We start from the raw sequence: 22103 nt of genomic DNA, 5'->3' as shown, positions 1-22103 counted from the left end.
AATGGAAATGAGATGTAAGAATTAAATGTGGAAGGTCCAAAACCTGTAGGCAATGTAGCTGTCAGCAGGCAGAGTGAAACCTGTGGAGATGTTGATGTCGCAGCAGCTTTGCAAGTTCAAACTCTCTGCAAAAGGCAGAATGTCTTTATCCTGGTTCCCTGGGAATTATACTGTTACTTTAGTCAATTTTACCTGACATTTCCCTATGATTTTTTTTCTAGTGACAAGAAAATTGTATCTGGCCCTTGACAGTTGGGCACAAATTGACTGAACAAAACAAAATCAAGCAGTCAAGTAACCCCCAAGTAAATGCAATAAATCCAAAGTCCCGGAGGAGAGCGTCATTCCGTAGGCAGGGATTTTATTTAATAGATTTCAGCCCGCTCTTTGTTTGAGTGCTATATTTACCAAGACAAATTTAATTTATTGGTTTGCATTTCTTCCTCCCAAAGCTTGTCCACCGGGCACGTATGGGCAGGACTGTCACGGGGTGTGCCAGTGCTCAGCTGAGAATCAGAAATGTCACCCTGTCACCGGCCACTGCTCCTGCAGCCCGGGCTACCACGGGCCCCTCTGCCACCTCCGTGAGTATTTTTGGGGGTTGCTGCTGTTCTGACAGAGGGCTGAGTCCTGCAGGAGCATCTGCTGGTGCTTTGGGTTCATCTGTGTCAGTACAGCAGTGACTGAGAGAAGTAGAGGTTAAGTGTAGTATAAAAGTCATAGTGTTACAAATAAGTCATGGTATAAGAAGTAAGCACAGGGTGGGTAAATTTACACTAAAAGTAGTAGTTGTATTATTGCAAGGAATTAAATTTTTGAAACATTTTCTAAAAAAGTTCATTAATAGTGTCAGTTCAAAAATGTAATGAATTCAATTGTTCAAATTGATTTTTAAAACCCCCAGATTGTCACCCCAGGACAACCAGCTAAATTCTTTCCAATTTCATGCCACTCTAAGGAATTTTAAGATCATTCTTTGCATTTGCATCTCCCAGCTACACCTGGATGTTGCGCAGCTCTCTCATTTCCAAATACCAAGTCCAAAATACTTCCCGAAATCTCTGCGTGCTCAAGTAAGGACAAATGGTTATGAGAAAACAACAAGCTGAAATTGGCAATAAATCCAAGTGATTCATAAAGTCCTTTCAGTTGCAGAGCCTTCTGAGGAACAATCAAATTAAACCAACTGTTACTCTGGATTGAAAAATGGTGACTAGTGTAGAGGACAAAATGCCAACTGGCCCAATGCTCCATCATAAAAAATATTCCCAGATCCACATGGCTCATGCCGGTATTTTAGGACGTCTGTAAAGTTGTTTCTGTTGGAATGTGGCAACTGATAAGAAACACACACCAAAGCAGCCAATAAAGGAGACAGTTAATTACCTTTTTATTTACAACTTTAATTTTGGTTTTACTCCCTGGCTTGTAATAGTCTCATTTTGAGGAGAAAGAAAATGGAAAAAAAAAAAAAAAAAAAAAGCTGTTGTCTTTCTTGCTCAGGTTTTCTCTTTTTGGCGAGTGCTGATTTCCCTTTCTTGGGAATCCAGCACAGCTCTGTTTGGCTGAATTGCTTTTTGGGGTGACAGTTTGGATACAAAAGCCAGCTGTAACATCTGCAGCCCTAGTAAGGGTTAAACCAGTGTTTTATTTCTTGAGCAGAAATAGAAGAAAGACTCACTTTAGAGATGGGCCTTTGTATTGCCATCACGTCATCACAAGTTATTCTTTAAAATATAAATTATAAATAAAATACAAAGGATTGATTCTGTCCTCCTTTGTGCATCAGTTTTTGCCGTAAGTGAGATCGAAATCTTGCCTTCAACATCAGGGCTGGAGCCATCTGGATCCATTATGCATTAGATTATAATAAATGTTATAGTAGAGCAGTAGTGGAGATCAGCTATTTAACAGGATCATTTTAAAAGACTTAATCATGGTCAGCCTATTACTTTTATGTAGCAATTTCTCAGTAGTCATTACCTGTGTGTGTAGCACTAAATCTCTGTAGTTACAGTAAATGTCCTCGAACTTACTTAGATACTTCAGGTTTTATTTCAGAATTTTAAAGTTTAAAGCATTAACAATTACACTGAAGCTCTGATAGAAGAGATATGAAAAGATTGATTGCGAAATAAAATCTGTGGTTTGCTGCATTCAGGGGGGATTTTTGCCATGGATTTCTGTGTAGCTGGCATTAAACCTACAGAGTATGAGATTTGAGATTTCATGGTGTTTTGTACTCTGAGATTCCAAAAATATACAGCAAATTCTGAAACACAGGTTTGTTAGATATTCATTGGAGGAATAATGGAATGGTGGAAGTTCACAGAAAGAGAAAAATACTCATCTGTGTTGGTGTTTTTTTCTGTTGTCCCCTGTGCCACTCTGAGCATTGCACTGACAAACACAAAAATAGAAGGAAAACAGTTAAAAGTGAGTTATTTTTAGGTTTAGATCAGTGGAGGGAGAGATTGTGGGCCTGATTCTGAAGTGGCAGACTGAAAACCAAGGATAGCTCGCGTGACTTTGGTGGGAATACTCCAAGTTCCTGCTGTCCTCACTGCAGGGAAAGCTGGGGCTGCTCCAGGGTGAAGAAGCTCTCGACAGAATATTAAAACCAGCACAGGGAGCCGCTCCCAAACAGGCTCTGGTCCAGTCAACATGTGGTTGGATGCTGCTGGAAACAGTTTCTGGCAACTGATGCTATATTTATAGTACAGTGAAAAAAGGTTCAAGAAAGTATCTATAAAAGGTGTAGTTGGCTGGGAAGTCAAATTTCCAGGAGCCAGGAGCAACGGGGCTTTCATGTTCTCAAATTTTGGAGTGAGGAGCTGAAACAGTCTCTTGGCAGGGTCCAGAGGAAGCAGACAAACTAGCAATAATGTTCCCATCACTTGTCCATAACTTGGTGGATGGGCAGATTGACTTGTTAAAATGAATAAAAAGCAATAACTGCTGGTGAAATGATTTAAAAAAAAAAAATCATGTTATGTTTCTGTGACATTGACTGGGCTGGGGGCACCCAGAGCCAGAAAGATCTCACCAGCTTCACCTCAAGCTTAGGTGACAGGATGTGTCAGAAGGGATTATTTGACAGTGCAATGAATAATAGCATTGGTCAGAAAAGCCTCCATGTGTGCAATTGCTATGAAAAGATTTAGGAGCTTTTGGTCATGACAAACCCACTCAAAGCAGAAGGAAAATCAGGAAATGAGGTGGAAATCTGGCTGCCACTCTTTTGTTCGCAGAGAAAACGTAAGTCAGAAGCACAGGAAACTGTTAAATTAGAAAATGTCTTTATGAGATAACTGGTGGTGCAAGAATAGCCCTCCTTACAAAGGCAGAGCCTACTGAAGTGGTGGGACATGGTGCAAATTGCCCTTGTTATCTGCATCAAAGTTCTTCTGCAAAGTACTAACAGATGAGGTGGCCCTGTTACTGATCCTGTTACTGATCCACGTTGCAGCAGCTGAACTTGCCCTGCGTGTGCTGCTCTGTCTCGAACCAAAATACAGGGAATACTGCAAGGGCAAATAATTTGGTAAGGAGGGAAATACTGCATCCCTTTCAGTAATGGAGCAGCCACTGCTAGCCTTGAGCTAAAGAATAACTCTGATAGCTTTTCCAGGGAGAAGCAGCATCTTTGGGAGTCTGGGAGACAATTTTAAAAAAGGAGAAAATCCAAATGATAACCAAAAGGAAAAGGAGGAGGAAAAGAGAAGCTCACATAGAGAAATTAAATCATTGACTTTGGATGAGTCCTTAACTTCAAGTCTTGGTGGGAATGAAGCAGGGCTCACTCCTTGATGCCAGGGCTTGCACGTGAAACAGATTTTGCCTCCTGGCAGATGGAAGCATGGATGACAGAGCATTCATTGAGGAGAATCTGTGGTTGAGGAGGGCTGGGGAGAGTATCTGCATGTTATAAAAGTGGGTATCTGTTTAGTCCTGATGATCTGCTATCCTGGTTTGAGCAGAAGCCAGCATTCAGTTTTATTTTAAAAGGCACCCCTTCAAAGCTTCCCCATAAGCTCTCCCTTGCTATTGAATAGTTCAGAAAAGCCAGAGATTTCTCCAGCCACTCAGGCCATGCTTTCATGCCTTTAGGAAAGAGAAAATACATGAAGTTATTTATGCACAGATTGCAAGGGATCTGTTGCTTGGAGACATGAGCAAATATATTTTCAACCAGTTTCCAAAGTAGCCATAGATTTTCCTTCTTCCAGGGAAGAGAAGGAAGGAGCGAGCAAAGAAATGACATCTAGAGGTAGTAGCACAAGTGGAACTGTTGGATGATGATCATGCTGCTCAAGCACCAGCTACTCCTTCTTCCAGTACACTGGAAAATTAGGAGAACAACCTGCATCTCCAGAGTTCAGTGGTGGCACACTGGAGGTCGTGGTGCATATGCCCAGCAGCTCTGCCCAGCTCTTTCCCTCAGTTCCAACCCCCATCACTCTAAAGATCATCCTGAAGATGTAAGCCAGATGTGGCAAATGCATTTACGTCTTCCTGATCTCTTGGTCAATTCTCCTTGAACTTTAGCTGTCCAACAAAAAAACAGAAATCCTCGCTACCACCTGGAAAACCTGTCCATGAACAGTTTGTTGCTGTGTAACACTGGCTCAGCAATTAATCCAGGTGTAATGATTCTTCTGGTTCTTACAAAATACAGCTGGTTTTTTTCCCTCAGAGAATTTTCTGGTTTTGCATTTCAATAATGTTCCTCCTGTATCTATCTTCTGAGAAGGTGTCTTCTGAAATTCTGTGTTGCTGTCCTGTGCACATTTTCATGGTCTTCCATCCACAAGGCTGGAAGGGAACTTAAAGCTCATCCAGTTCTAGCCCCTGCCACGGGCAGGGACACCTTCCACTATCCCAGGTTGCTCCAAGCCCTTTCCAATCTGGCATTGGACACTTCCAGGGATGGGGAATCCACAACCTCTCAGGGCAACCACTAACAATGCCACCTCCAATTTGCAGGGAAGGAGTAGATTATAGAGGAAACAAACTTTCTCCAACTTACACATTTTTAGAAGACGTGACCTGCCCCATATCTATAAAACAGCTGCTAAAAGAGGCAGAAGTGGCTCACAGCTTCTCACTGTCTTGGGCAAACCAGGTGGCTGCTGCCCCAAGGAAGAGGGAGAATGACCCAATCTCTCCTTCTGTCTAAGAGGGAAAGAGGAAATAGGTTCATTTAGAACAGAAATCCCAAGAGGAAAATCTCTGTAGAACAGAGCTTGCTTTTCTTGCTTCTGTCACATGTGAGGAAGGGGGGAGCACAGAGCCAGGAGCAGCAGCTCAGTCCAGCTCTCCAGGGGTTTGACATTACAACTAGTGCTGTCCCAAGGGCCACATTGTCCAAAGCAGCCATCTGCTCCTCAATGCCTACTCCTGACCCTCTGGAAGTGAATAACATTAGAAAATGAAAACCAAACTTGAATTGAAAGCAACAAAGTGTTTATGACATGAAATGCAATGGGCCCAGTAGCAACCTAACCTAATTGCTGGGTGTTTTTCTTTTAAAACAGGGTGTCCAAAAGGCACTTATGGTTCAAACTGCCAAAATGCCTGTCAATGCATGAACGGAGGCCACTGTGACCCTGTGTCGGGAACGTGTGATTGCGCTCCCGGTTTCATCGGAGCCAACTGCAGCAAAAGTAAGCCAACATTCATGTTCTGCTTCTGTCAAAACACAGCAAGGAGTCATTTGCATAAGAGCTTGTCAGTAGAAAAACAGACAGATCCCAGCTACCTCTTCCTTGAATTGTAAATCAGGATTCCAGCTATGTAAAAAATCTCTTGCAAAATATTTTCCCTCTCTTCTGCATGCATAGAAGCAAGGACACTCATCCCAGGATTACAGCCTGCTTGCCCAAATTTATTTCTAGAGCCAGCTCAGCATGAATTGCTCAAGTTCCTTCTTCCTGTCCAAAATTTCGAGGCTGAGAAATTATCTCAATATTTTGCTTCACACTATGGTGCCATTAGTTTCAATAAATGGGAAAAAGATCAAGTTTTGTCATGGCAAAACTGGTAAAGACTCCATGGCAACCCTGCTGTTACTTCTCTGCTTCAGAGCTAAATGGTGTGGCTGAATTTCTGTGCTGCTTCCAAAACTCTGGTCTCTGTGAAGTTCTCTTCACCTTATTCACAGAAAGGCAATGTTTGAGTGTTCAGTTGCCCATAGCTTTGTTCTTTGGTGTTGGGCAGCATCGATATTAAGGAAGGAAAGATGTTTTAAGCTGGAAGGGTCAGCAGCTGATATTTCAGTTATATATTCACTTTTCTGATGGGAAAGACAGTAAATAGTCCATGTGAAATCATGGATTGTACTTAAAAACTCAACTAGTCTCAGAAGGTAAAGCAGTCATGTCTTTGGGTGGGTCTGGGCTTCGTAGTTGTTGCTTTGAAGCACATTAGGTGGAATATAAACAAAGCCAGCTCTACCCCTAAGATTGTGGCTGTGTTAAAAATGAAAACTGGCATTGGATACACCAGGCATTTAACAAATCCTGTGTTCCCTTCAGCTTGCCCTGAGAGCCGATATGGGAAGGACTGTGCCCAGTTCTGTGCCTGTGGCAAAGGTCAGTGTGACCCCCGGACTGGCAAGTGCACCTGTGCCCCTGGCCACATGGGACCTGCCTGTCAGCAAGGTAACAGAGCGGGACCCAGGTCACCTCACCAGTGGGTGACACGCTTCAAACACCCAGCAGATAACACTCAGTGCCAAACATTGTTCACAGCCACATTCCCCAGGGCCTTTTGTTGATAACGCTGCAGTTTGGGGTGCTCTGTCCCTCCCCGCTCCATCACCCAGCCTAATCCTGCCCACACCTCCCTGCCACCCTCAGTGCCAGGGCACTGCGTTCTCCAGGGAGCTGAGGAGATATGTCAGGACAGAGTCTTTGGGTGAAACTGATAATAGTCATGGAGTAGTGTCCCATTACCCTAGGGAGACACCAGTCACTTGGGATACATGTGGGGTGCATGTGTTTGTATTTATTCCCTGTCACCTTCATCCTTTCCTTGGGGTGCTAATTTTTGGGTTTTTTCAAACTTTGTTAATTCTCTGTAGTGTGTCCCCAGGGACAATATGGCCCCAACTGCCACCTGACATGCACCTGTCAGAACGGTGGCATCTGTGACCGTGTGGATGGCAACTGCACCTGCGGGCTCGGCTGGACGGGAAGATCCTGTGAGAAAGGTGATTTCCTGCTTCGATGGCAGTGGATCTGTACACTCAAGCTGGGGTTTGCAGTGTCCCCACCATCCACAGACAAGGACAGACAGTTTCAGAAGTGCTCCTAGTTAGAGCTTCAGGTCTTTTTTCGAAGACAGTTTCCTCACAAGTCCTGCTCATGAATTCCCTTGCACACTCCTTATTTCTTCTTCACTCTGTTACTTCTTCTCCTGTCCACCTTCTGTGTTCTTTTGTTCGTAGGAATGTTGGATTTTGTCTTCTTCCTTGTGATCCTCAGAGGAGCAGAAGCCTATGTCTTCCTTATCACTGGTTGTGTTCTTCCATTTGACTCGGGACTGGAGTTGAACTTGCCATGTATTGACTTCCCAGATGTTCTGACAACATCTGTCCGAAGCAGTTGAGATTGTCCTGCTGTCTCACCCTTACTTCTGCATGACAGCTGTCCTTTACACAAGGCAAAGCACACTAACAGAATAAGCTCATATGTTCCTCCAGAATCCCTCCTGACACCCCAGAGCAGAGTCTTCCCACAGCTGTCCTGTCCATCTCCCAAAAACCATTCTGCATTTCTGTGTTCCCTTTTCTCTCTGTAGATAAGAGATATCTGTATAGTTATGGACTTACATGTTCAGGAAACCACAAGTTCACTGGTATGAAATATAAGTAGTTAGTTCTGAGTTCACATTCAAGACAAAATTCATCATTCAATCATAACTGCCATGGTTCAAGCTCCCCAACACCCTCCCAGGCCCTCATTTACAGCACTTCTGTCCCTGACACCTGTAGAATATTCACCTCAAACTCCATATGTATCTTTACCAAGAACTGGTTGTTACAGGGGAGTGTCCCTATGTAAAAGTGTCATCTAGAAATGACACTTTTAGCAGCATTCTGAGATTTTCACTCTACACCTGAGGAGACTCAGAGCCCCACCGTGCATCTGTGTGCAGAGGAGGAGCAGGGAGGAAAGGAAAGATGCAGCTACTCACAGTGTGAATCCTGTGAGGATTCAGTGGACAGTGAATGTTCTCTGTGGACAGGCTCTAAAACATTTGCAGTTTACCAATATCTGGCTGACCTGGTGTTGCAAAGGCCACCTGTGTTCATCTCCATTCGTCTGTTCCTGAAAATCTCTGTAGTCACCCACAGTCTGTGTTGGGGCTGCTGAGCCTCAGCAGGATGGTGCAGGTGTCCCCACACCACATGGAGTAGTGGATTGTGGGTGTATCTTGTAGATAAGACGTCTCTGGAGTGGAGCATGGGGGCAGACATGCACACATCACATAAGGGACTGTGTGTTGTGTTACTAGAAAGAGCTTCACTATTTATTTTTTGACAGAGGGAGTGAAATTACTGGAAAATTGAGTCTTGATCTCAACAGCAGTGTGGGCTTGAGTGTGTTGTGACTGGAAATCAAAGACAGCTAATCAGGCATCCTTTTAATAGAGATTAGATATGATGTCCCTGGAAGATCCTGTCTGGCATTTGCAGAGTTCTCAATCTGATTATTTGGATGGCCACGCTCGTTTAAGTTCGTCTGCCCAGATTCAAATTATCCCAGTAGTGGGAAGTTAACTTATTCAGAGATGATGCTGAGGTTAATTATATTGGCACAGTCCCTTCTGCATGAGTTGGCTTTCAGTAATTTGAGACATGTTTAGTTCTGTTAAAGCAGATAGCTCATTATACATGGAAAGACTGTTGCTATGTGTGAAAAAGATCCTCCTGGTTTTATTGGGAATTCGAATAGTGTGAACTCCAATGATAACACAGAGGAGGAAAAGCTTCATGTTTTCTTTCACACTTTTTAAGTGCCTAAAAGAAAATATTGCTGTAGATAAAGAAAAAAAAGAAAATAAAGTTTATGCCATGCACTACATGGCTTTACAACACGTGGTGCAGGTTCAGCATCGAGTCTGTGAAGAGACAAATTGAATAAGGCAGACTGTTAAAAGTATGAGGAAATCACTGTTCAAACATCTATATAACATAAAAGATTTCCCACCAGAGTATGTAAATGCATCACAGTTGTGCAGAAGCCCTGTGTCTCCATAACAAATATTCTTGGGTCTGCAAACTGTTCTCCAGGCATCGTCTCTCAGCAATGCAGTCTATGACAAACGAGCTTTTCTGGGTGAGGTCATTGATTGTTTGTTTGTTTGTTTGTCTGTTTTTCTGTCCATGTCCTGCCAGCAGAATGTCTCCCAGGGAAGTATGGGGCTGGCTGCTCCTTGGACTGCCTGTGCCAGCACAGTGGCACCTGTGACAGGTTCACAGGGTGCTGCCACTGCCCCGAGGGCTTCTACGGCCACTCCTGTGAGCACAGTAAGTGGAGGCACTCGGGGTGATTGTCACAGGTTTGGGGCTTCAGAGTAGTCAAGAAACACCTTGCTGGTTCAGTTAAAATTCTGGGGACGTCCCAGATCACCCAGCTGCTTCCAGATCTTGCATGTCTCTGATGCTGGGTGGTACAAGTTTAAAAGCCCATGGCATTATTAGAGTTAAGGGTAAATGTCATTTTTTGTTGGCTGCCAGGGAACGTCACAGAGAATACAGAGGGCTTTATTGGTGTGTATGATTTTCTTCATGAAACTTCTTCACTTTATACTTTATTTTTCAGGGTGCCCCCTTGGATTTTATGGGCTGGGCTGTCTTCACACCTGTGCCTGTAAAAATGGAGCGAGCTGTGATGCAGTAACAGGACAGTGCCTTTGTCCTTTGGGTTATCATGGTGTCCACTGTGAAAAAGGTACTGGTGACCCTCTGATGGCAAAACCAAAAACAGAAAAGCAAAACCAAAAACAGAACTCAAAAAACCTCATATAATTACTGAAATAGTTGTTGGGAGCCACTTCTTCCATATTTTGACCTTAATGAATATCCTGAAACATTGAATTTGGGGCAGATTTCCTGTTGTACAGCTGGGTGTTCCCATTCCCTTATAAATTAACTGATCTGGTTCCGATTAATACAGTGAAAGCCCTGGTCTCCATGATGTCTTGCAGCAATGAGTTCCACATGCCATTTATTAAAAATAAGTCCCTTTTACTGATTCTACATTTGCTTCTAAAACTCCAAATAAGATTATTAAATAGGTGCATGTTAGACCTGTCGAGTGTTATGGAGAGGTCTTCTAGAGAGTTCTAATTAAAAATAAAAATAACTTCCAGCTACATTTCTGGGACAGATTTACAGATACCTTTGAGAAGTTAGATTAGACGACCCCAACAGAAGGAGAACTCATATAAATATTATGCCCATTCCACTATGTTTGATTCTTCATTAAGCTTGGCATTTACACTGACTTCAGCAGAGAGTTTATGAGCTTTCCTCTGAGACATCCTGGGAAAACTCTGGGTTTAATGTACATCTTGCCATTCAAATGTGCATCTAAAGGGTTCTCTTGCTGTCAGGCTGTGACAGGGGCTGGTTTGGTGAGAGGTGCCAGCATCAGTGTGACTGTGGAGATGCTCCTTGTGATCCAGAGACTGGGAAGTGCCTTTGCCCTCCTGGGAAGACTGGAGACAAATGTGACATCGGTAAGGGAGATATTTCTAAGGGCTGGACTGTGCATAGTTAAACCACTCTGACCTATTGGTCTCAGAATAACTGTAAAAGGACATTTGCTGGTGTTCAAAAACACATTGTTTGTAGAAAATTGCTCTTTGGGGTTATCGACACCTTTATCAGCAGGCTTGTACCTCTTGATTTAATCAATATTTAAATTGATACACTGATAGGAAAACTGTTCACGGGTCAGCTGTAAAATGTCATTGGCCTTGAGTTTTGGAGAACACAGGCTGGGGAAGAATGACCAAGAAGTTTTGCAGATGTAGTGGGGAAGACTGCAGAGGGTGCAGATGGGCACCAAGGGCTCCAGTGTCTGGTTTGTCACACAGACGTTTGTGACCCTTTTCAATCCCATGCAAACATATGTCCAGCTCTGGATTTGCTTCCTCTGGAAGCAGGATGGAATCCCTACAGGTGGGGGGAGTGGAGCTACAGCAGCTGTGCCTGCCCCTGGGCTTCAGCAGCAGCCCAGGAACTTTTAACCCAAATGTAATTCCCCCTTTGCAGCACAGGCACTTGGGCTGTGTGTTGGCCCACAGGAGAAGAATTCTTCTGTAACAGGGATATAAAAATAGGTGATAATTTTTTCTTGTGGGGAAAACCAGCTCCAGTGCTGTACCCTGATGGGGTGGGTGCAGGATTGAGAGGCAGCACTGGCAGATTCCTGAGCCAGTCTCTGATCATAGTTCAGGGCTAGGTTGGATCAGGCTGGGAGCATCCTGGTCTGGTGAAAAGTGTCCTGTGCCCATGTTTGGAACCAGATGAGTTTAAAGGTCTCTTCTAATCCAGGCTTTTCTAGGATTCTGTGATTATGGTGGAGCAGTTTCTGGGTAATCACCAGAGTAAAAGGAATTGCAGTGGTTTAACTGAGTGTCAGAAGACATTTGTGAGCCCAGTGCTGTGACAAACAATGTAAAAGGAGTGAACATCCATGTGCCACTGTGGAGCTTCACACCAGGAGCCAGAATCCTCCTGAGCCCCTGGAACAATGGGGGAATATTAGTTCTGCTTTTGTTCTAGGATGGGGCAGGAGGTAGATCTGAACAGGCTGCTATTAATACACATTGCTGTGAGCTTAAGCCTTAGTGCAACCTCCAAAACAAACTACAGTGGAAAAGCATTTGATTCCCTCTGTGCACTGTCCTGTGGTCAGGAGATGAAGCTCCCAGTCTGCAGCACTGTTCCAGTGGGGACATGAGCCACCCTCACTGGCCACACAGCACTGGGTGTCCATGGGCCTTTCCAGTAAAATTGTAGACAGAAGTGGAACGCAAGGGGGAAGCTCAGCACCAAAAATGGGAATTGAGGTTTTCCTCCTTGCAAACTCTGTGAGTCATTTTTATGTTTCTTAAATCAGCTAGGGTAGCCCCCATCCATGAAAAGCTGTTATGGGGTAGGTTTTATTTGCATTTTTATTTTCAATTAGGCTCAGTTCATCTGTGATATAACTGTGAGCAGCTGTGACTGTGCAGCAGCCATAAAGATAAAAGGCCTGATTTTAATTTGAACTCTGGTAAAGCACCCATTAAACAGGCAAAATGTTAATTAAAAAAAAAAAAAGAGAGAGAGAATATAACAGACTTTTATGGGCGTTCTTTTTCTGTAGTAAATTAACATTGCAGACTTTCAAACAGATGTCTTAAATATACATTGTTATTAACATGAAAATGTGGTATTACATAAATTAAAATCAGGTCCAGAGGTGTTTGGGGAGACCTTTTCTCATAACATTTCCTAATTGAAAAGGCCAAGCTCGGAGCGCACGGGGCGAGTTCTCCCATGTGCTGGGGCTGCAGCTGATGCAGGGCTCAGCAGGACTTTATTTACCCGAGGGTGTTCGTGGGAGAAAGCAAATTCCCCAGTTACAGGGTTTTCCAACGAGGTGAGGGAGAGAGGGCTATTGTTTTCTCAGTGTTTTACACCCTGCCTTGTGACCCTGCTGCTCACTTTCCTTTCCTGCCCGTCCTCTGATGCATAAAAAATTGCAGTGAGGATTTAGCAGCCTTGGTATGAAACATGTTTGCATTTGGAAGTGAGATTTTTTTTTTGTGAGTTTGATTTGCCAGGAGGCAGCAGAATTGTGCAATCAGAGCAAGACATGACTATCTATAAAATGGATTAATTCTCAGTGTCACATTCTGTGAGGAAAGGCTCTTGGCCAGCACTCACTGACAGCCCAGCCATGCAGGAGAGACAGGGGCAGGAGATAGTGTGGATCCAGGATGCTGACAGCAACTTTCCTGAGCAGATCCCAAGATGTTCTCTGTTGAGCTGTCAGCCCCTGTTTTTACACCAGTAATGATTTCCATTCTGGGAACCTCTTCAGGACAGCTGGGCTGCAGCTTGGGCAGAGCATGTGGCAGACAAAACTTGACGGCTGCCACACTTTCCAAAATGTCATGTTTTAATGCTAACAGATGTAGGTGTCTAAGCAGCTTCCTGATCCCACAGAAGAGGGAGACTACCAGGCAGTGTTCCCCCTCTCCCAAACCCTCCTGTCCTTGCAGAGTGCAGGCCAGACCGGTACGGCCCCGGCTGCTCCCTGCGGTGCCAGTGTGCCGGCAGATCCCGCTGCAATCCCTACAACGGGAGCTGCGCCTGCCCAGCCTCCTGGATGGGGCCAACCTGCAGAGAAGGTAACTGGGCTGGGGAGGGTGCAGCCTTTCCTGGCAGAGTAAGACACGTGTGGCCTGTGGTGGTGCTCGGTTTGGATGGGAGTGTCAACCCATTGGATCGTTTGGATAATTTCTCTTCTTAGTGAAATACAATACTGAGGGCAAGTCTCCTCTCACTTGTAGCTAATCACAACTCCTTCTGTTTAGGAAAAACTTTTGGGAGCCTTCTGATTTGAGGGTGTTTTGCTGTTTTGCCTGCTCTCTGCCTCTGTGAGGAGGCCGCTGTAACTCCCTCCACTACCTTCTTTTCAAGACTACCATTTATTGAATTATTTAAGTGTAAATTGTATAATCTATATAATATTTCAGTATTAGGTTATATGGACCTGAAACCATGTTTCTACTTAATTCTCTAGGTGGCCCTCCAAAGCTTTCCTTTTATGAAGAACAAACTCAAGAAAGAGGGAGTATTTTTCCAAGAGCTCTACAACAGTAACATTTGGACTAATAAATGAACTGTTTTATATGCACAGACGGTATTTGAATTTGGATATGAAAACAGTTATTCAATTCAGGTTGAATTGTACTGAAGTATTCACACTTCTCATGGAAGACTACAGAGGCCATTTAGTAGCTGGATCCTTTTAAAAAGTTGAATCTGTTTCATGTGCTCATTCCTAGCCTCTTGCCCCTCCATTAATCTACTCTGGACATTCTTTCTGATATTAATATAATCCATTGCTTGAAAGCCTGGACATGTTTTTAATCAGACCAGCTCCAAAGAGTATCAGGGTAAGCAGCATGTAACACATCACCATGGAATGAGCCACGCTCTGTATCAGGGACTTTCTAAAGCCACTTGACAACCAGCACCAAGTTCAAAGAGTGTTCCACAGATTATGAAGCTTCTACAGATTCACTGCAAAATCACATTGCACAGAAACTAGAGGGATTCATCAGGTTAATTCCTCTTTGAATAACAACTGTGTGTTCGAGAGAAGCACAAAGTTTAATTTTGAACTTGCAGCTGAAGAAGAATCTGCCACAGTCCTCAATAAGTTGTTAATTTATTTAAGAGCATCTTCTGCATTTCTGGTGTGGTTTGACTGATTGGAAGGTCTCTGTCTGAATCTGCCTTCCAAAGAGCCTGGTGTCATCTGCCAGACTCCCCTGGCATTCCATGTTCTCACATCTTACCAGATGAATTTCTCAGGGGTTTGTCAAACTGTGCAGCGCTTCTCATCAAACAGTATCTGCTAATGCAGAAAAGGTTTTATCTTCAATGGAGAAAGCAGGTAGTAAGCAAGGAGAGATGCTTAAAGATAATCTCTCTGGATTTTGTGGTTTTATTGAGCCATTTTTTTTTTCTAAAGTCATCTTGCAACAGTCCTGATACCATTCAACAGCTGCTGGTGGCCACTTTGTAGAACAAAGACATTTTGGTGCTATTTTGTCTGTTTAGACTGGTTTTCCTTTGATACAGAACTGTGTCATTATAAACAAATTTATGTTTGTATTTTAATGTTCTGAGTTAGCCAGGCTAAAAGATTTCAGAGTGCCTTTTTATACCTCTCTTTAGGTTAGGAGTGAGAAAATCTATGTAGTAACCACTTGATTCTGACTGTATCAAAAGTGCACTTAAGATGGGGCGTCAGGACCATGGTAGACACAGAGTATGGGCAGTTCCAGCTCTTGTGCTGACACTCCATTCACCCACCAGAACAAATTGCAGCTTTCCAAGAGCAGGTTTTTGTCTTGCAGGAGACAAAACGACAATAATTGACGGTAACTTGGGATTTGTAGAGACGTTTGTTGTTGTGGTTGGGTAAGGGATGAGTTGGTGAAGCAGGATCCTGGGGATTGGATGGGAAGGTGAGGTAACAATTCTCCCCCACAGTTTGTCTCAGCTCTTAAACACATCTGCAGTCAATAACTGTCCAGGCCAAAGCAAGGGGCACTTGCTCCTCTGGGAGTTAATTTCAAACTGTGATCTATGGGAAGCAATACAGATTTGGGAGGTGTTTTCCAAGCTTCATGGAAGTCTTATTGTTGTTATTCATCACTTCATAGGTGTTGAAAGTAAACGTATTTGTGAATGTGTCAAAATTAATTAACTAACTGTGCTTTCAGCCAGAAAATCACTGGGGCTGATGCTGATCCCTTTTAATTTCTTCTGTAGAGCTCAATGAATGTCACTGGAAAGTTCATTCAATGTAAATGTGGCAAAATTATGGTCCCAGAAGCGTGTGACTCTCAGCAAGGCAGTGACATTTCAAATGTTCTTTTGGAGGTGTGAGGCCTGGGTCTGATCCTACAATTATGTGAACTTGGGGCAGTTTCACTGAACTGGAACCTGTAAGGTAAATCTCCTGTGAGACAATGAGATACAATCTTAGCAACTGCTGGAGAAGAACAATTCCAGTTGAGCAGCTGACATATTTTGATTGTAACTCTGCATTCACTGCAGAGCCAAACTACAAAGTAGTGCAAGTGTCACACTGTACTCAAGACTTTTTGTAGAATCACTGGGTGAGTAAAGTTGTAGAAAACCTCTGAAGGTCCAAGCTTCTCTTGAAAGCCTGGTCAGCTTCAGAGTCAAATGGGTCAGAGATTCATCGTTCAAGTCAAATTCCAGAGATACATCCCACTGAGTTCTGGATTTCTCCAAGGATGGAGATCCCACCACCACTTTGAACCTGTCCCAGTGAAGATTTCATTTTTTTTTTTTTTCATGGTTTCTAATCAGAATTTCCTAAGTTTCATCTTTGATCCACTGCTTCTCATCCTTTCAGTGTGAACCTCTGAGGAGCCTTTGGCTTCCTCTCCCCCACAGCCCCCATGGGGTAGTTGGCTACAGCCTTGGTCTTCTCTTCTGAAGACACCCCATTACCTCAGTGACTCTCTACTGGCCACATTCCAGACATCAGACATTCCAGTTCATGGACAGCTGCCCAGAGACTGGTGTGGTTACTCAGCAGCTCATGCATAAAACCCTTTACACTGCTGTCAGACAGCAGAATGTATCAAATGTACTGTTTTTCTCTTATTTTTGTAGACTGGCATGTGATTTGAGCAGCTAATCTGAGGGGAAACCTTTCTCAAGCCATATTATTTACACCTGTGTATACTTGTTTACATTTTCCACAGTACCTTGATAACAGAATTGTAAATATGTAGTATAAGGAAATAAAAGATTTTTGTATTAAGTGTTTTTAAAGGATGTCACGATTTTAGGTACATGATGAAACACATATTTTAAGTGACTGATACTGAGCCTGAGCCAATGAATTAGAGGCCCAAATAGATCTGCTTTGGGAAATTTTTCAGCAAACTTTTTTTAAAATCAAAAAATGCCACTTCATACAAACCACTCCATATGCAATAGACTTCTTTATTCAAAATGCTTCTTGGCTTCTTTTTGTTATTACCTTGGGGAAAGAAATTCACTTCAGTGCCATCAAACAGACTATTCTGATTTGTGGTTCTGCATGACTTTTGTTTCAAAATGAAGTACAGTCATATACAGGTAAAAATCAGAATTAGAGATTTCAAAAACATTAAGAGATGAATTTTGATTGGGGTAGCTGAAATGTCTTATCTTGGCTCTTTTTCACAAGGCAGAGAAAATGTTACAGGATTTTGTTTTCTAGAAGAGCCACAGCTTTACATTAACTATTAATTAAGGGACTTTGCTTGTTTGTGATATTAATGTTCTGATTCTGCTCCTTACTACAGTTTAACACATTTATCTAATTCTTTGCCTACAAAATAGTCTTTATTGGACAGGATGGAATTTTTAAATGGAAAACTGACTAAATCAGCTTTTCCAGAGGTTAATTTTGTGGCAAGTGAGTGTAGTTGCTACTAAATTAATACAACTCTGCTTGTTTGCTTCATCAGATTGCAGTGAAAGAATGTCAGGCTGATACAGTCCTGACCACAGCACTGGGGCCTGTTGAAAATGAAAGTGAAAAATTCAGTGAAAATGGGGTTTATAGTTAAATTGATGTCCCTGTTCCTCTTGGTGAAGGCCTTTGCTGGCTCCCCATTTCCCAGGAGGCTGAAGTTAATTACACTTCCTTGAAGAGAGCGCTCTGTGTATTCCTCTGTAACACACTTGCACGTGCAGATAACTCCTTTCAGAAAGACATTGGAATTATTTCAGCCATGCAGTTCCTGTGCCAAATCCCCCTCTCTTACCTTGTGTATTCCAGATATAACTTCAGTCTGAGTGGGAAGGAGTTGAGTGTAACTCAGTGGGCCCAGCAGAATCTCGCTCGTTGAGAATTCATGAAACCAGGACAACATGTTTTAAGTTAGACTTCACTAACACTATCCTCATAGGAAAACAATCAGAATTTTAAAAATTCCCCGCTTCCCCTGCCAAAAATTATTATTCTACTTTTATCCTTTTTATGTTGAAGAACCATAGCTATTAAAGTTTGCCCAGATTCCTTGCCAACCATATTATTTTGATTGGCTGCAGGTTTCTGTTTGTGTAAGTAATAACCAGCATAGTGTCAGGAGTTGCCAACGGGACAAACATGGAAATAATACCTTTATGTCCTTCCCAGAAGAGGCAAAGACACATTTGGGAGCCATCGTGGCTTCATTGTGCAGATCAAACAGTGACTCTGTTAGAATTTAGCTTCTTATCAGAGCAAAGCAAAGCTTAGGAGCAATCTTTGAGAGTGCTGGTGGACCATGAAACCTCCATCCTCCCATCCTCGTGTTAATATTTTTGTCTTTAGACTAGAAACCTCAGTGCCCAGTTTTTGAAGGAATTTTCCTTCAGGTTGGCCTGTGGCTGAGAGAGCAGCTCTCTGCATGGGCTGCAACTGTGCTCAGTAATCCTTTTGCAAGGTCACAGCTTTAAATTCTGACACTGTAAAGCAATTTCCAGCAGTAAACACCAAATCTCAGCCTTGTAGAGCATAAATTGTTCATTCTGTTCTTTTTATTGCTTTTAATGAGCACTTGCATAGCAATATTATGTCTCTGTGAATTTGTAACCCCTCTTCAAGGAATGTGTGGGATGTATCTCAGATCTGTACTGTGCTTTCTGTTGTAGACATGTCGTAGTGAAAGGATGCTGATGTTTTTTTATATAAACATGTGATTAAAACTTGTTCTTGTTTTTCCCTTATTGCTAGTCTTGAAGCAACGGGCTTATGTTGTGGATGAAACTTCATTCTACTGAACTATTTCACATTCAGAGCAAACAGGCTGAAATCACACCTGCTTTTAGGAGTTTGTATAGAATAAATAATGGCCTGTGCCCAGATGGGTTTGTGTATGATCCCTGACCAGGGCAACCTGGCCAGTGTCTGAGCCTGACAAATAGAGCTTTCTGGCACTCACACTCCAGAGTATTAGAAATATTCAAAACACAGCATAAATCTTGCTGGAAGAGGATGGTTATGAAGTGTAACATTTCAGGAAGACTTGGGACAGAGCACTTTGAAGGCATTTGAAACCACACACCTGCAGCCTCCCATCGCCTGCTTGGGCATTCCCAGAGCCCAGTTCTGCCAACAAATTGCCTGGTTCACCTTCAGGGTGTATTGTCTTCTCACATTGGCAGGGGCTGAAGGAACACATGTGCCTGCCTAATGCCAAATAATGCAACAAGAGTGTGCTGGTTAATTGGAAGTAGCAGGCTGAATTGAATTCAAAATGTGTAACAAAGGGAGAATGGTAGATCGAGCTGTCAGAAAAAGTGGACAGCTCTGGCTTGCTGCTTTCTGGGAGAGCAGGCTTGGATTCCTTTTTAAATTTCAGGGCAAACAGTTTGAATTGAGCTGTGTAATACTGCAGGGTTCTGTCTTGCGTGATTTACTTCACTCTTCCTGCAGTTTTCAACAAGGAACAGAATAATTAAGTTCATTTGGTTTGTCGTCTTTTTGACATATGTTCTAAAAATAATTCCATAATCCTTACAACTTACCCGGTAATTTCTTTATTAGTAGCCTTATTTAAGCTATTCAAAGAAGATGTTATTGCTATTAACCTCTCAGATTGCTGTTAAAAGCTGATCAAAAACTAGACATGGAATATTAAACCGTAATATTCTCAACCTCTGCAAAGTTAGCATTGATCTGTGTTCCAAACCTTTAAAAATCCATGCCTCTGCAGCACTTGAAATGTTCATAAATCATGGAATGGTTTGGGTTGGAAGGGACCTTAAAAACCGTCTATTTCCAACTAGATGTGGGGCAGCCACAACTTCTCTGGGCACCCTGTGCCAGTGCCTCACCACCCTCACAGTAAAGGTTTTTTTCCTAATATCTGAAGTATATGGGACCAGGGTGACCTTGTGAGTGTATCCAGGGAGCTCTGTTCCATGGGATGGTCCCTCAGCATCTTCAGAAATCATTATCCCAATGATAAGCCAGCACTGCTTATCTCTTATTTAATCAGCACTAGAAGTTCACAGGGTGCTAATAGAATATTCTGTATGCATGCAATAAAAACAACCATCCAAACCCTGTGAATGGTTTAAAAATGAGTTAAAAGCGCTGTATGATAAGGCATTGCTTTGTTGATTCCTTCAAGCATGGTAGTTAAAAAAAACACAACTCAGTTGTGTTATTTTATATATGAATAAAGATGTCAGCAAGTAGTCCTCTAACTGTCCGTGCCATTTGGCAGTATCTAGCTTCCTTTTTAGTAATAGCCCTATAAATCTTTATCTTTTACTAAGCTGATGACAGCAAAACATCTTGAGAAGCTGCATGTGGTGTAGATATTACAGTTAATGCTTAAATGCTTCATGCCATCATCTACTGGGAGTTTTTTCCCGTCCAGATGTAGCATCCTGGTTTAAGGCATGTGCTCCCTTCTCCCTCTAGTGATTCCAAGGGCCCAAGGATAATTAATTAATTAATTTAAGGGCTGTTATCCAAGACCACCGTGTTGGTCCACAGTAACTGAGATCCACCTGCTCAGGTGACCTCACTGACCTCCTACCAAAAGCAGTACAAAAGTAGCAGCTTTGCCTTTTGCAGTAGGTTCTGTACTTTGTGTTTTCTTTCTGCCTGCATGTCCTTGGTTCATCCAGAAATCCAGGGCTTGTCTCAGCTCTGTCCCCTGCTTTGGAGGTGGCTGTGGAGGCTTCCCAGTGTGGGAGCAGCACTGTGAACTGGGCTCATGTTGGCTGGGTAAGTGGAGCCACGTTTGGGGTGGAAATGCTCCATGTCCCTCTGATTCTGCCCTGTTCCCATTAAGGAGAAACCAGCCTGTCATTTCTTTGTTATTTGGTAAGTCTTAAAGTGTAATGAATTACTTACAGAGTGACTTAATGAAAATTCTCTAATTTTTGCAGCTGGAGGAGGCTTTTTTCAGCCAGAAGTCCAGGTTTTAAATTATTTATTTGTCCTGTAAGACCCACATTAAGATTTCTTGCTGTACATCATCGTCAAAGAGCGAGATCGGTGCAAGGAGAGACTGTGGGGTAATTCCTGCCTGTCCTTTTGCTTTTTTCCCTTTTTCCCTGACATTTCAGCTGTGGTAGCTGTTGTGTTTCTTGGCTTTGCACTACCAGGCACAGGGGAAGGCTGCTCTTAATTAACATTAAGGGTATATTTGAAATACAGAGCAGCAAAGAGCATCACATTAAATATGGGCTGTATCCCTGGGTAATGAGGGGTGGGAATGCTGCAGGAACAGCAGCCATGGATGGCATAACTCTGCTCCAGCCTTTTGTGGAGCCCTTCACCCTCTCAAAAGTAAGAGGTTTGAACAGGCAGCTTGAAGGACTATTAGGACGGCTCACGGTCATAGTTAGCGTGTTAAAATATTTTACAAGAACCAGTGAATTTGATCAGAAAATAGTTATTTTTGGCTGCCAATGTGGCAAAACCACTTAAAATACAAACTCAAGAATGTGTTGAAAGGAGTCAGTTTGCCAGCACAGCTATTGTTGTAGCAAAGTCTCTCTTCTGATCCAACGGGAATCCTCTCCTCAAGTTTTATTACTTAAAAAGTTAACGTGGATGTCAAGCACCTGGAAATCTTTACATCTTTGAAAGGAGCATTGGTGGGGGCTGGGTGGATTTGGTTTCTTGTTGCAAAGTCTTTTGCTCCACGGTGTTAGCTGGGGATTTCCTTCCCTTGGGAAGCTTTGAGGATTGATTTGGTAGTTCAGTGTCACTGCTTTGATAATGTGCTCTCGACAAGGGATAACAACATGTGTGACTTGGTGCATCAGTATTTGAATTTGTAATGGATTTTCTCTTATTTTTGATTTCTAGCTTAAAATAAGAAAAGAAAAACAACCCCAAAAAAAACCAACAAAAAAAAAAAAAAAAAAAAAAAAAAAAAAAAAACAAAACCAAAGAAACCTAAACCAAAAAACCTTGGCTTTTTTAACCTTTTTTTTTTTTAATGTGTAAAAAACCCCAATGCCACACAGGGTCCTCTAGAGAGACAGGGCTGCCTCCTTCGAGAAAAATCAAAAACTGCCTGCAAGCACTCGGGAAAGAATGATTTCAGCAGTAGAAATCCATTTTAATGCATGTCTCAGTGAGGGTTTGTGCAAGCAGAAAGCAGCCCCTGGGACCATTCAGGAGCTGGAGAAGGGATGGATCTGCAGCCCTTGTTCTCTCGAGTACATAAATGGTGCTTCAGCCCCTGCATCATGTGCCAAGGCAGGGGAGATGTGAAAAGCATCATGACCAATAAATTAATGTTTTACTTTGAGTAGGCAT

At 42.7% G+C, this 22103-nt stretch overlaps 1 protein-coding gene across 1 annotated transcript in view; it reads left to right on the top strand.

Annotated features, from left to right (window-relative positions):
• LOC138114727 (multiple epidermal growth factor-like domains protein 6) overlaps positions 1-18502 on the top strand; it is a 190323-nt gene extending 171821 nt beyond the window's left edge. Inside the window, exons 29-37 of the mRNA XM_069024526.1 lie at positions 453-584; positions 5538-5666; positions 6537-6662; positions 7085-7213; positions 9407-9535; positions 9831-9959; positions 10624-10749; positions 13288-13416; positions 13812-18502. Of these exons, the coding sequence (XP_068880627.1) occupies positions 453-584; positions 5538-5666; positions 6537-6662; positions 7085-7213; positions 9407-9535; positions 9831-9959; positions 10624-10749; positions 13288-13416; positions 13812-13891 (1109 nt within the window). The 3' untranslated portion in view covers positions 13892-18502. The remainder of the gene's footprint in view (positions 1-452; positions 585-5537; positions 5667-6536; positions 6663-7084; positions 7214-9406; positions 9536-9830; positions 9960-10623; positions 10750-13287; positions 13417-13811) is intronic.
• Positions 18503-22103: the final 3601 nt, after the last annotated feature.

Source organism: Aphelocoma coerulescens, chromosome 9, assembly GCF_041296385.1.
Source record: "Aphelocoma coerulescens isolate FSJ_1873_10779 chromosome 9, UR_Acoe_1.0, whole genome shotgun sequence".
In the NCBI taxonomy this organism is placed as follows: Eukaryota; Metazoa; Chordata; class Aves; order Passeriformes; family Corvidae; genus Aphelocoma; species Aphelocoma coerulescens.
Note: the sequence above shows the minus strand (reverse complement) of the source record. Positions and strands in the feature narration are given on the sequence as shown.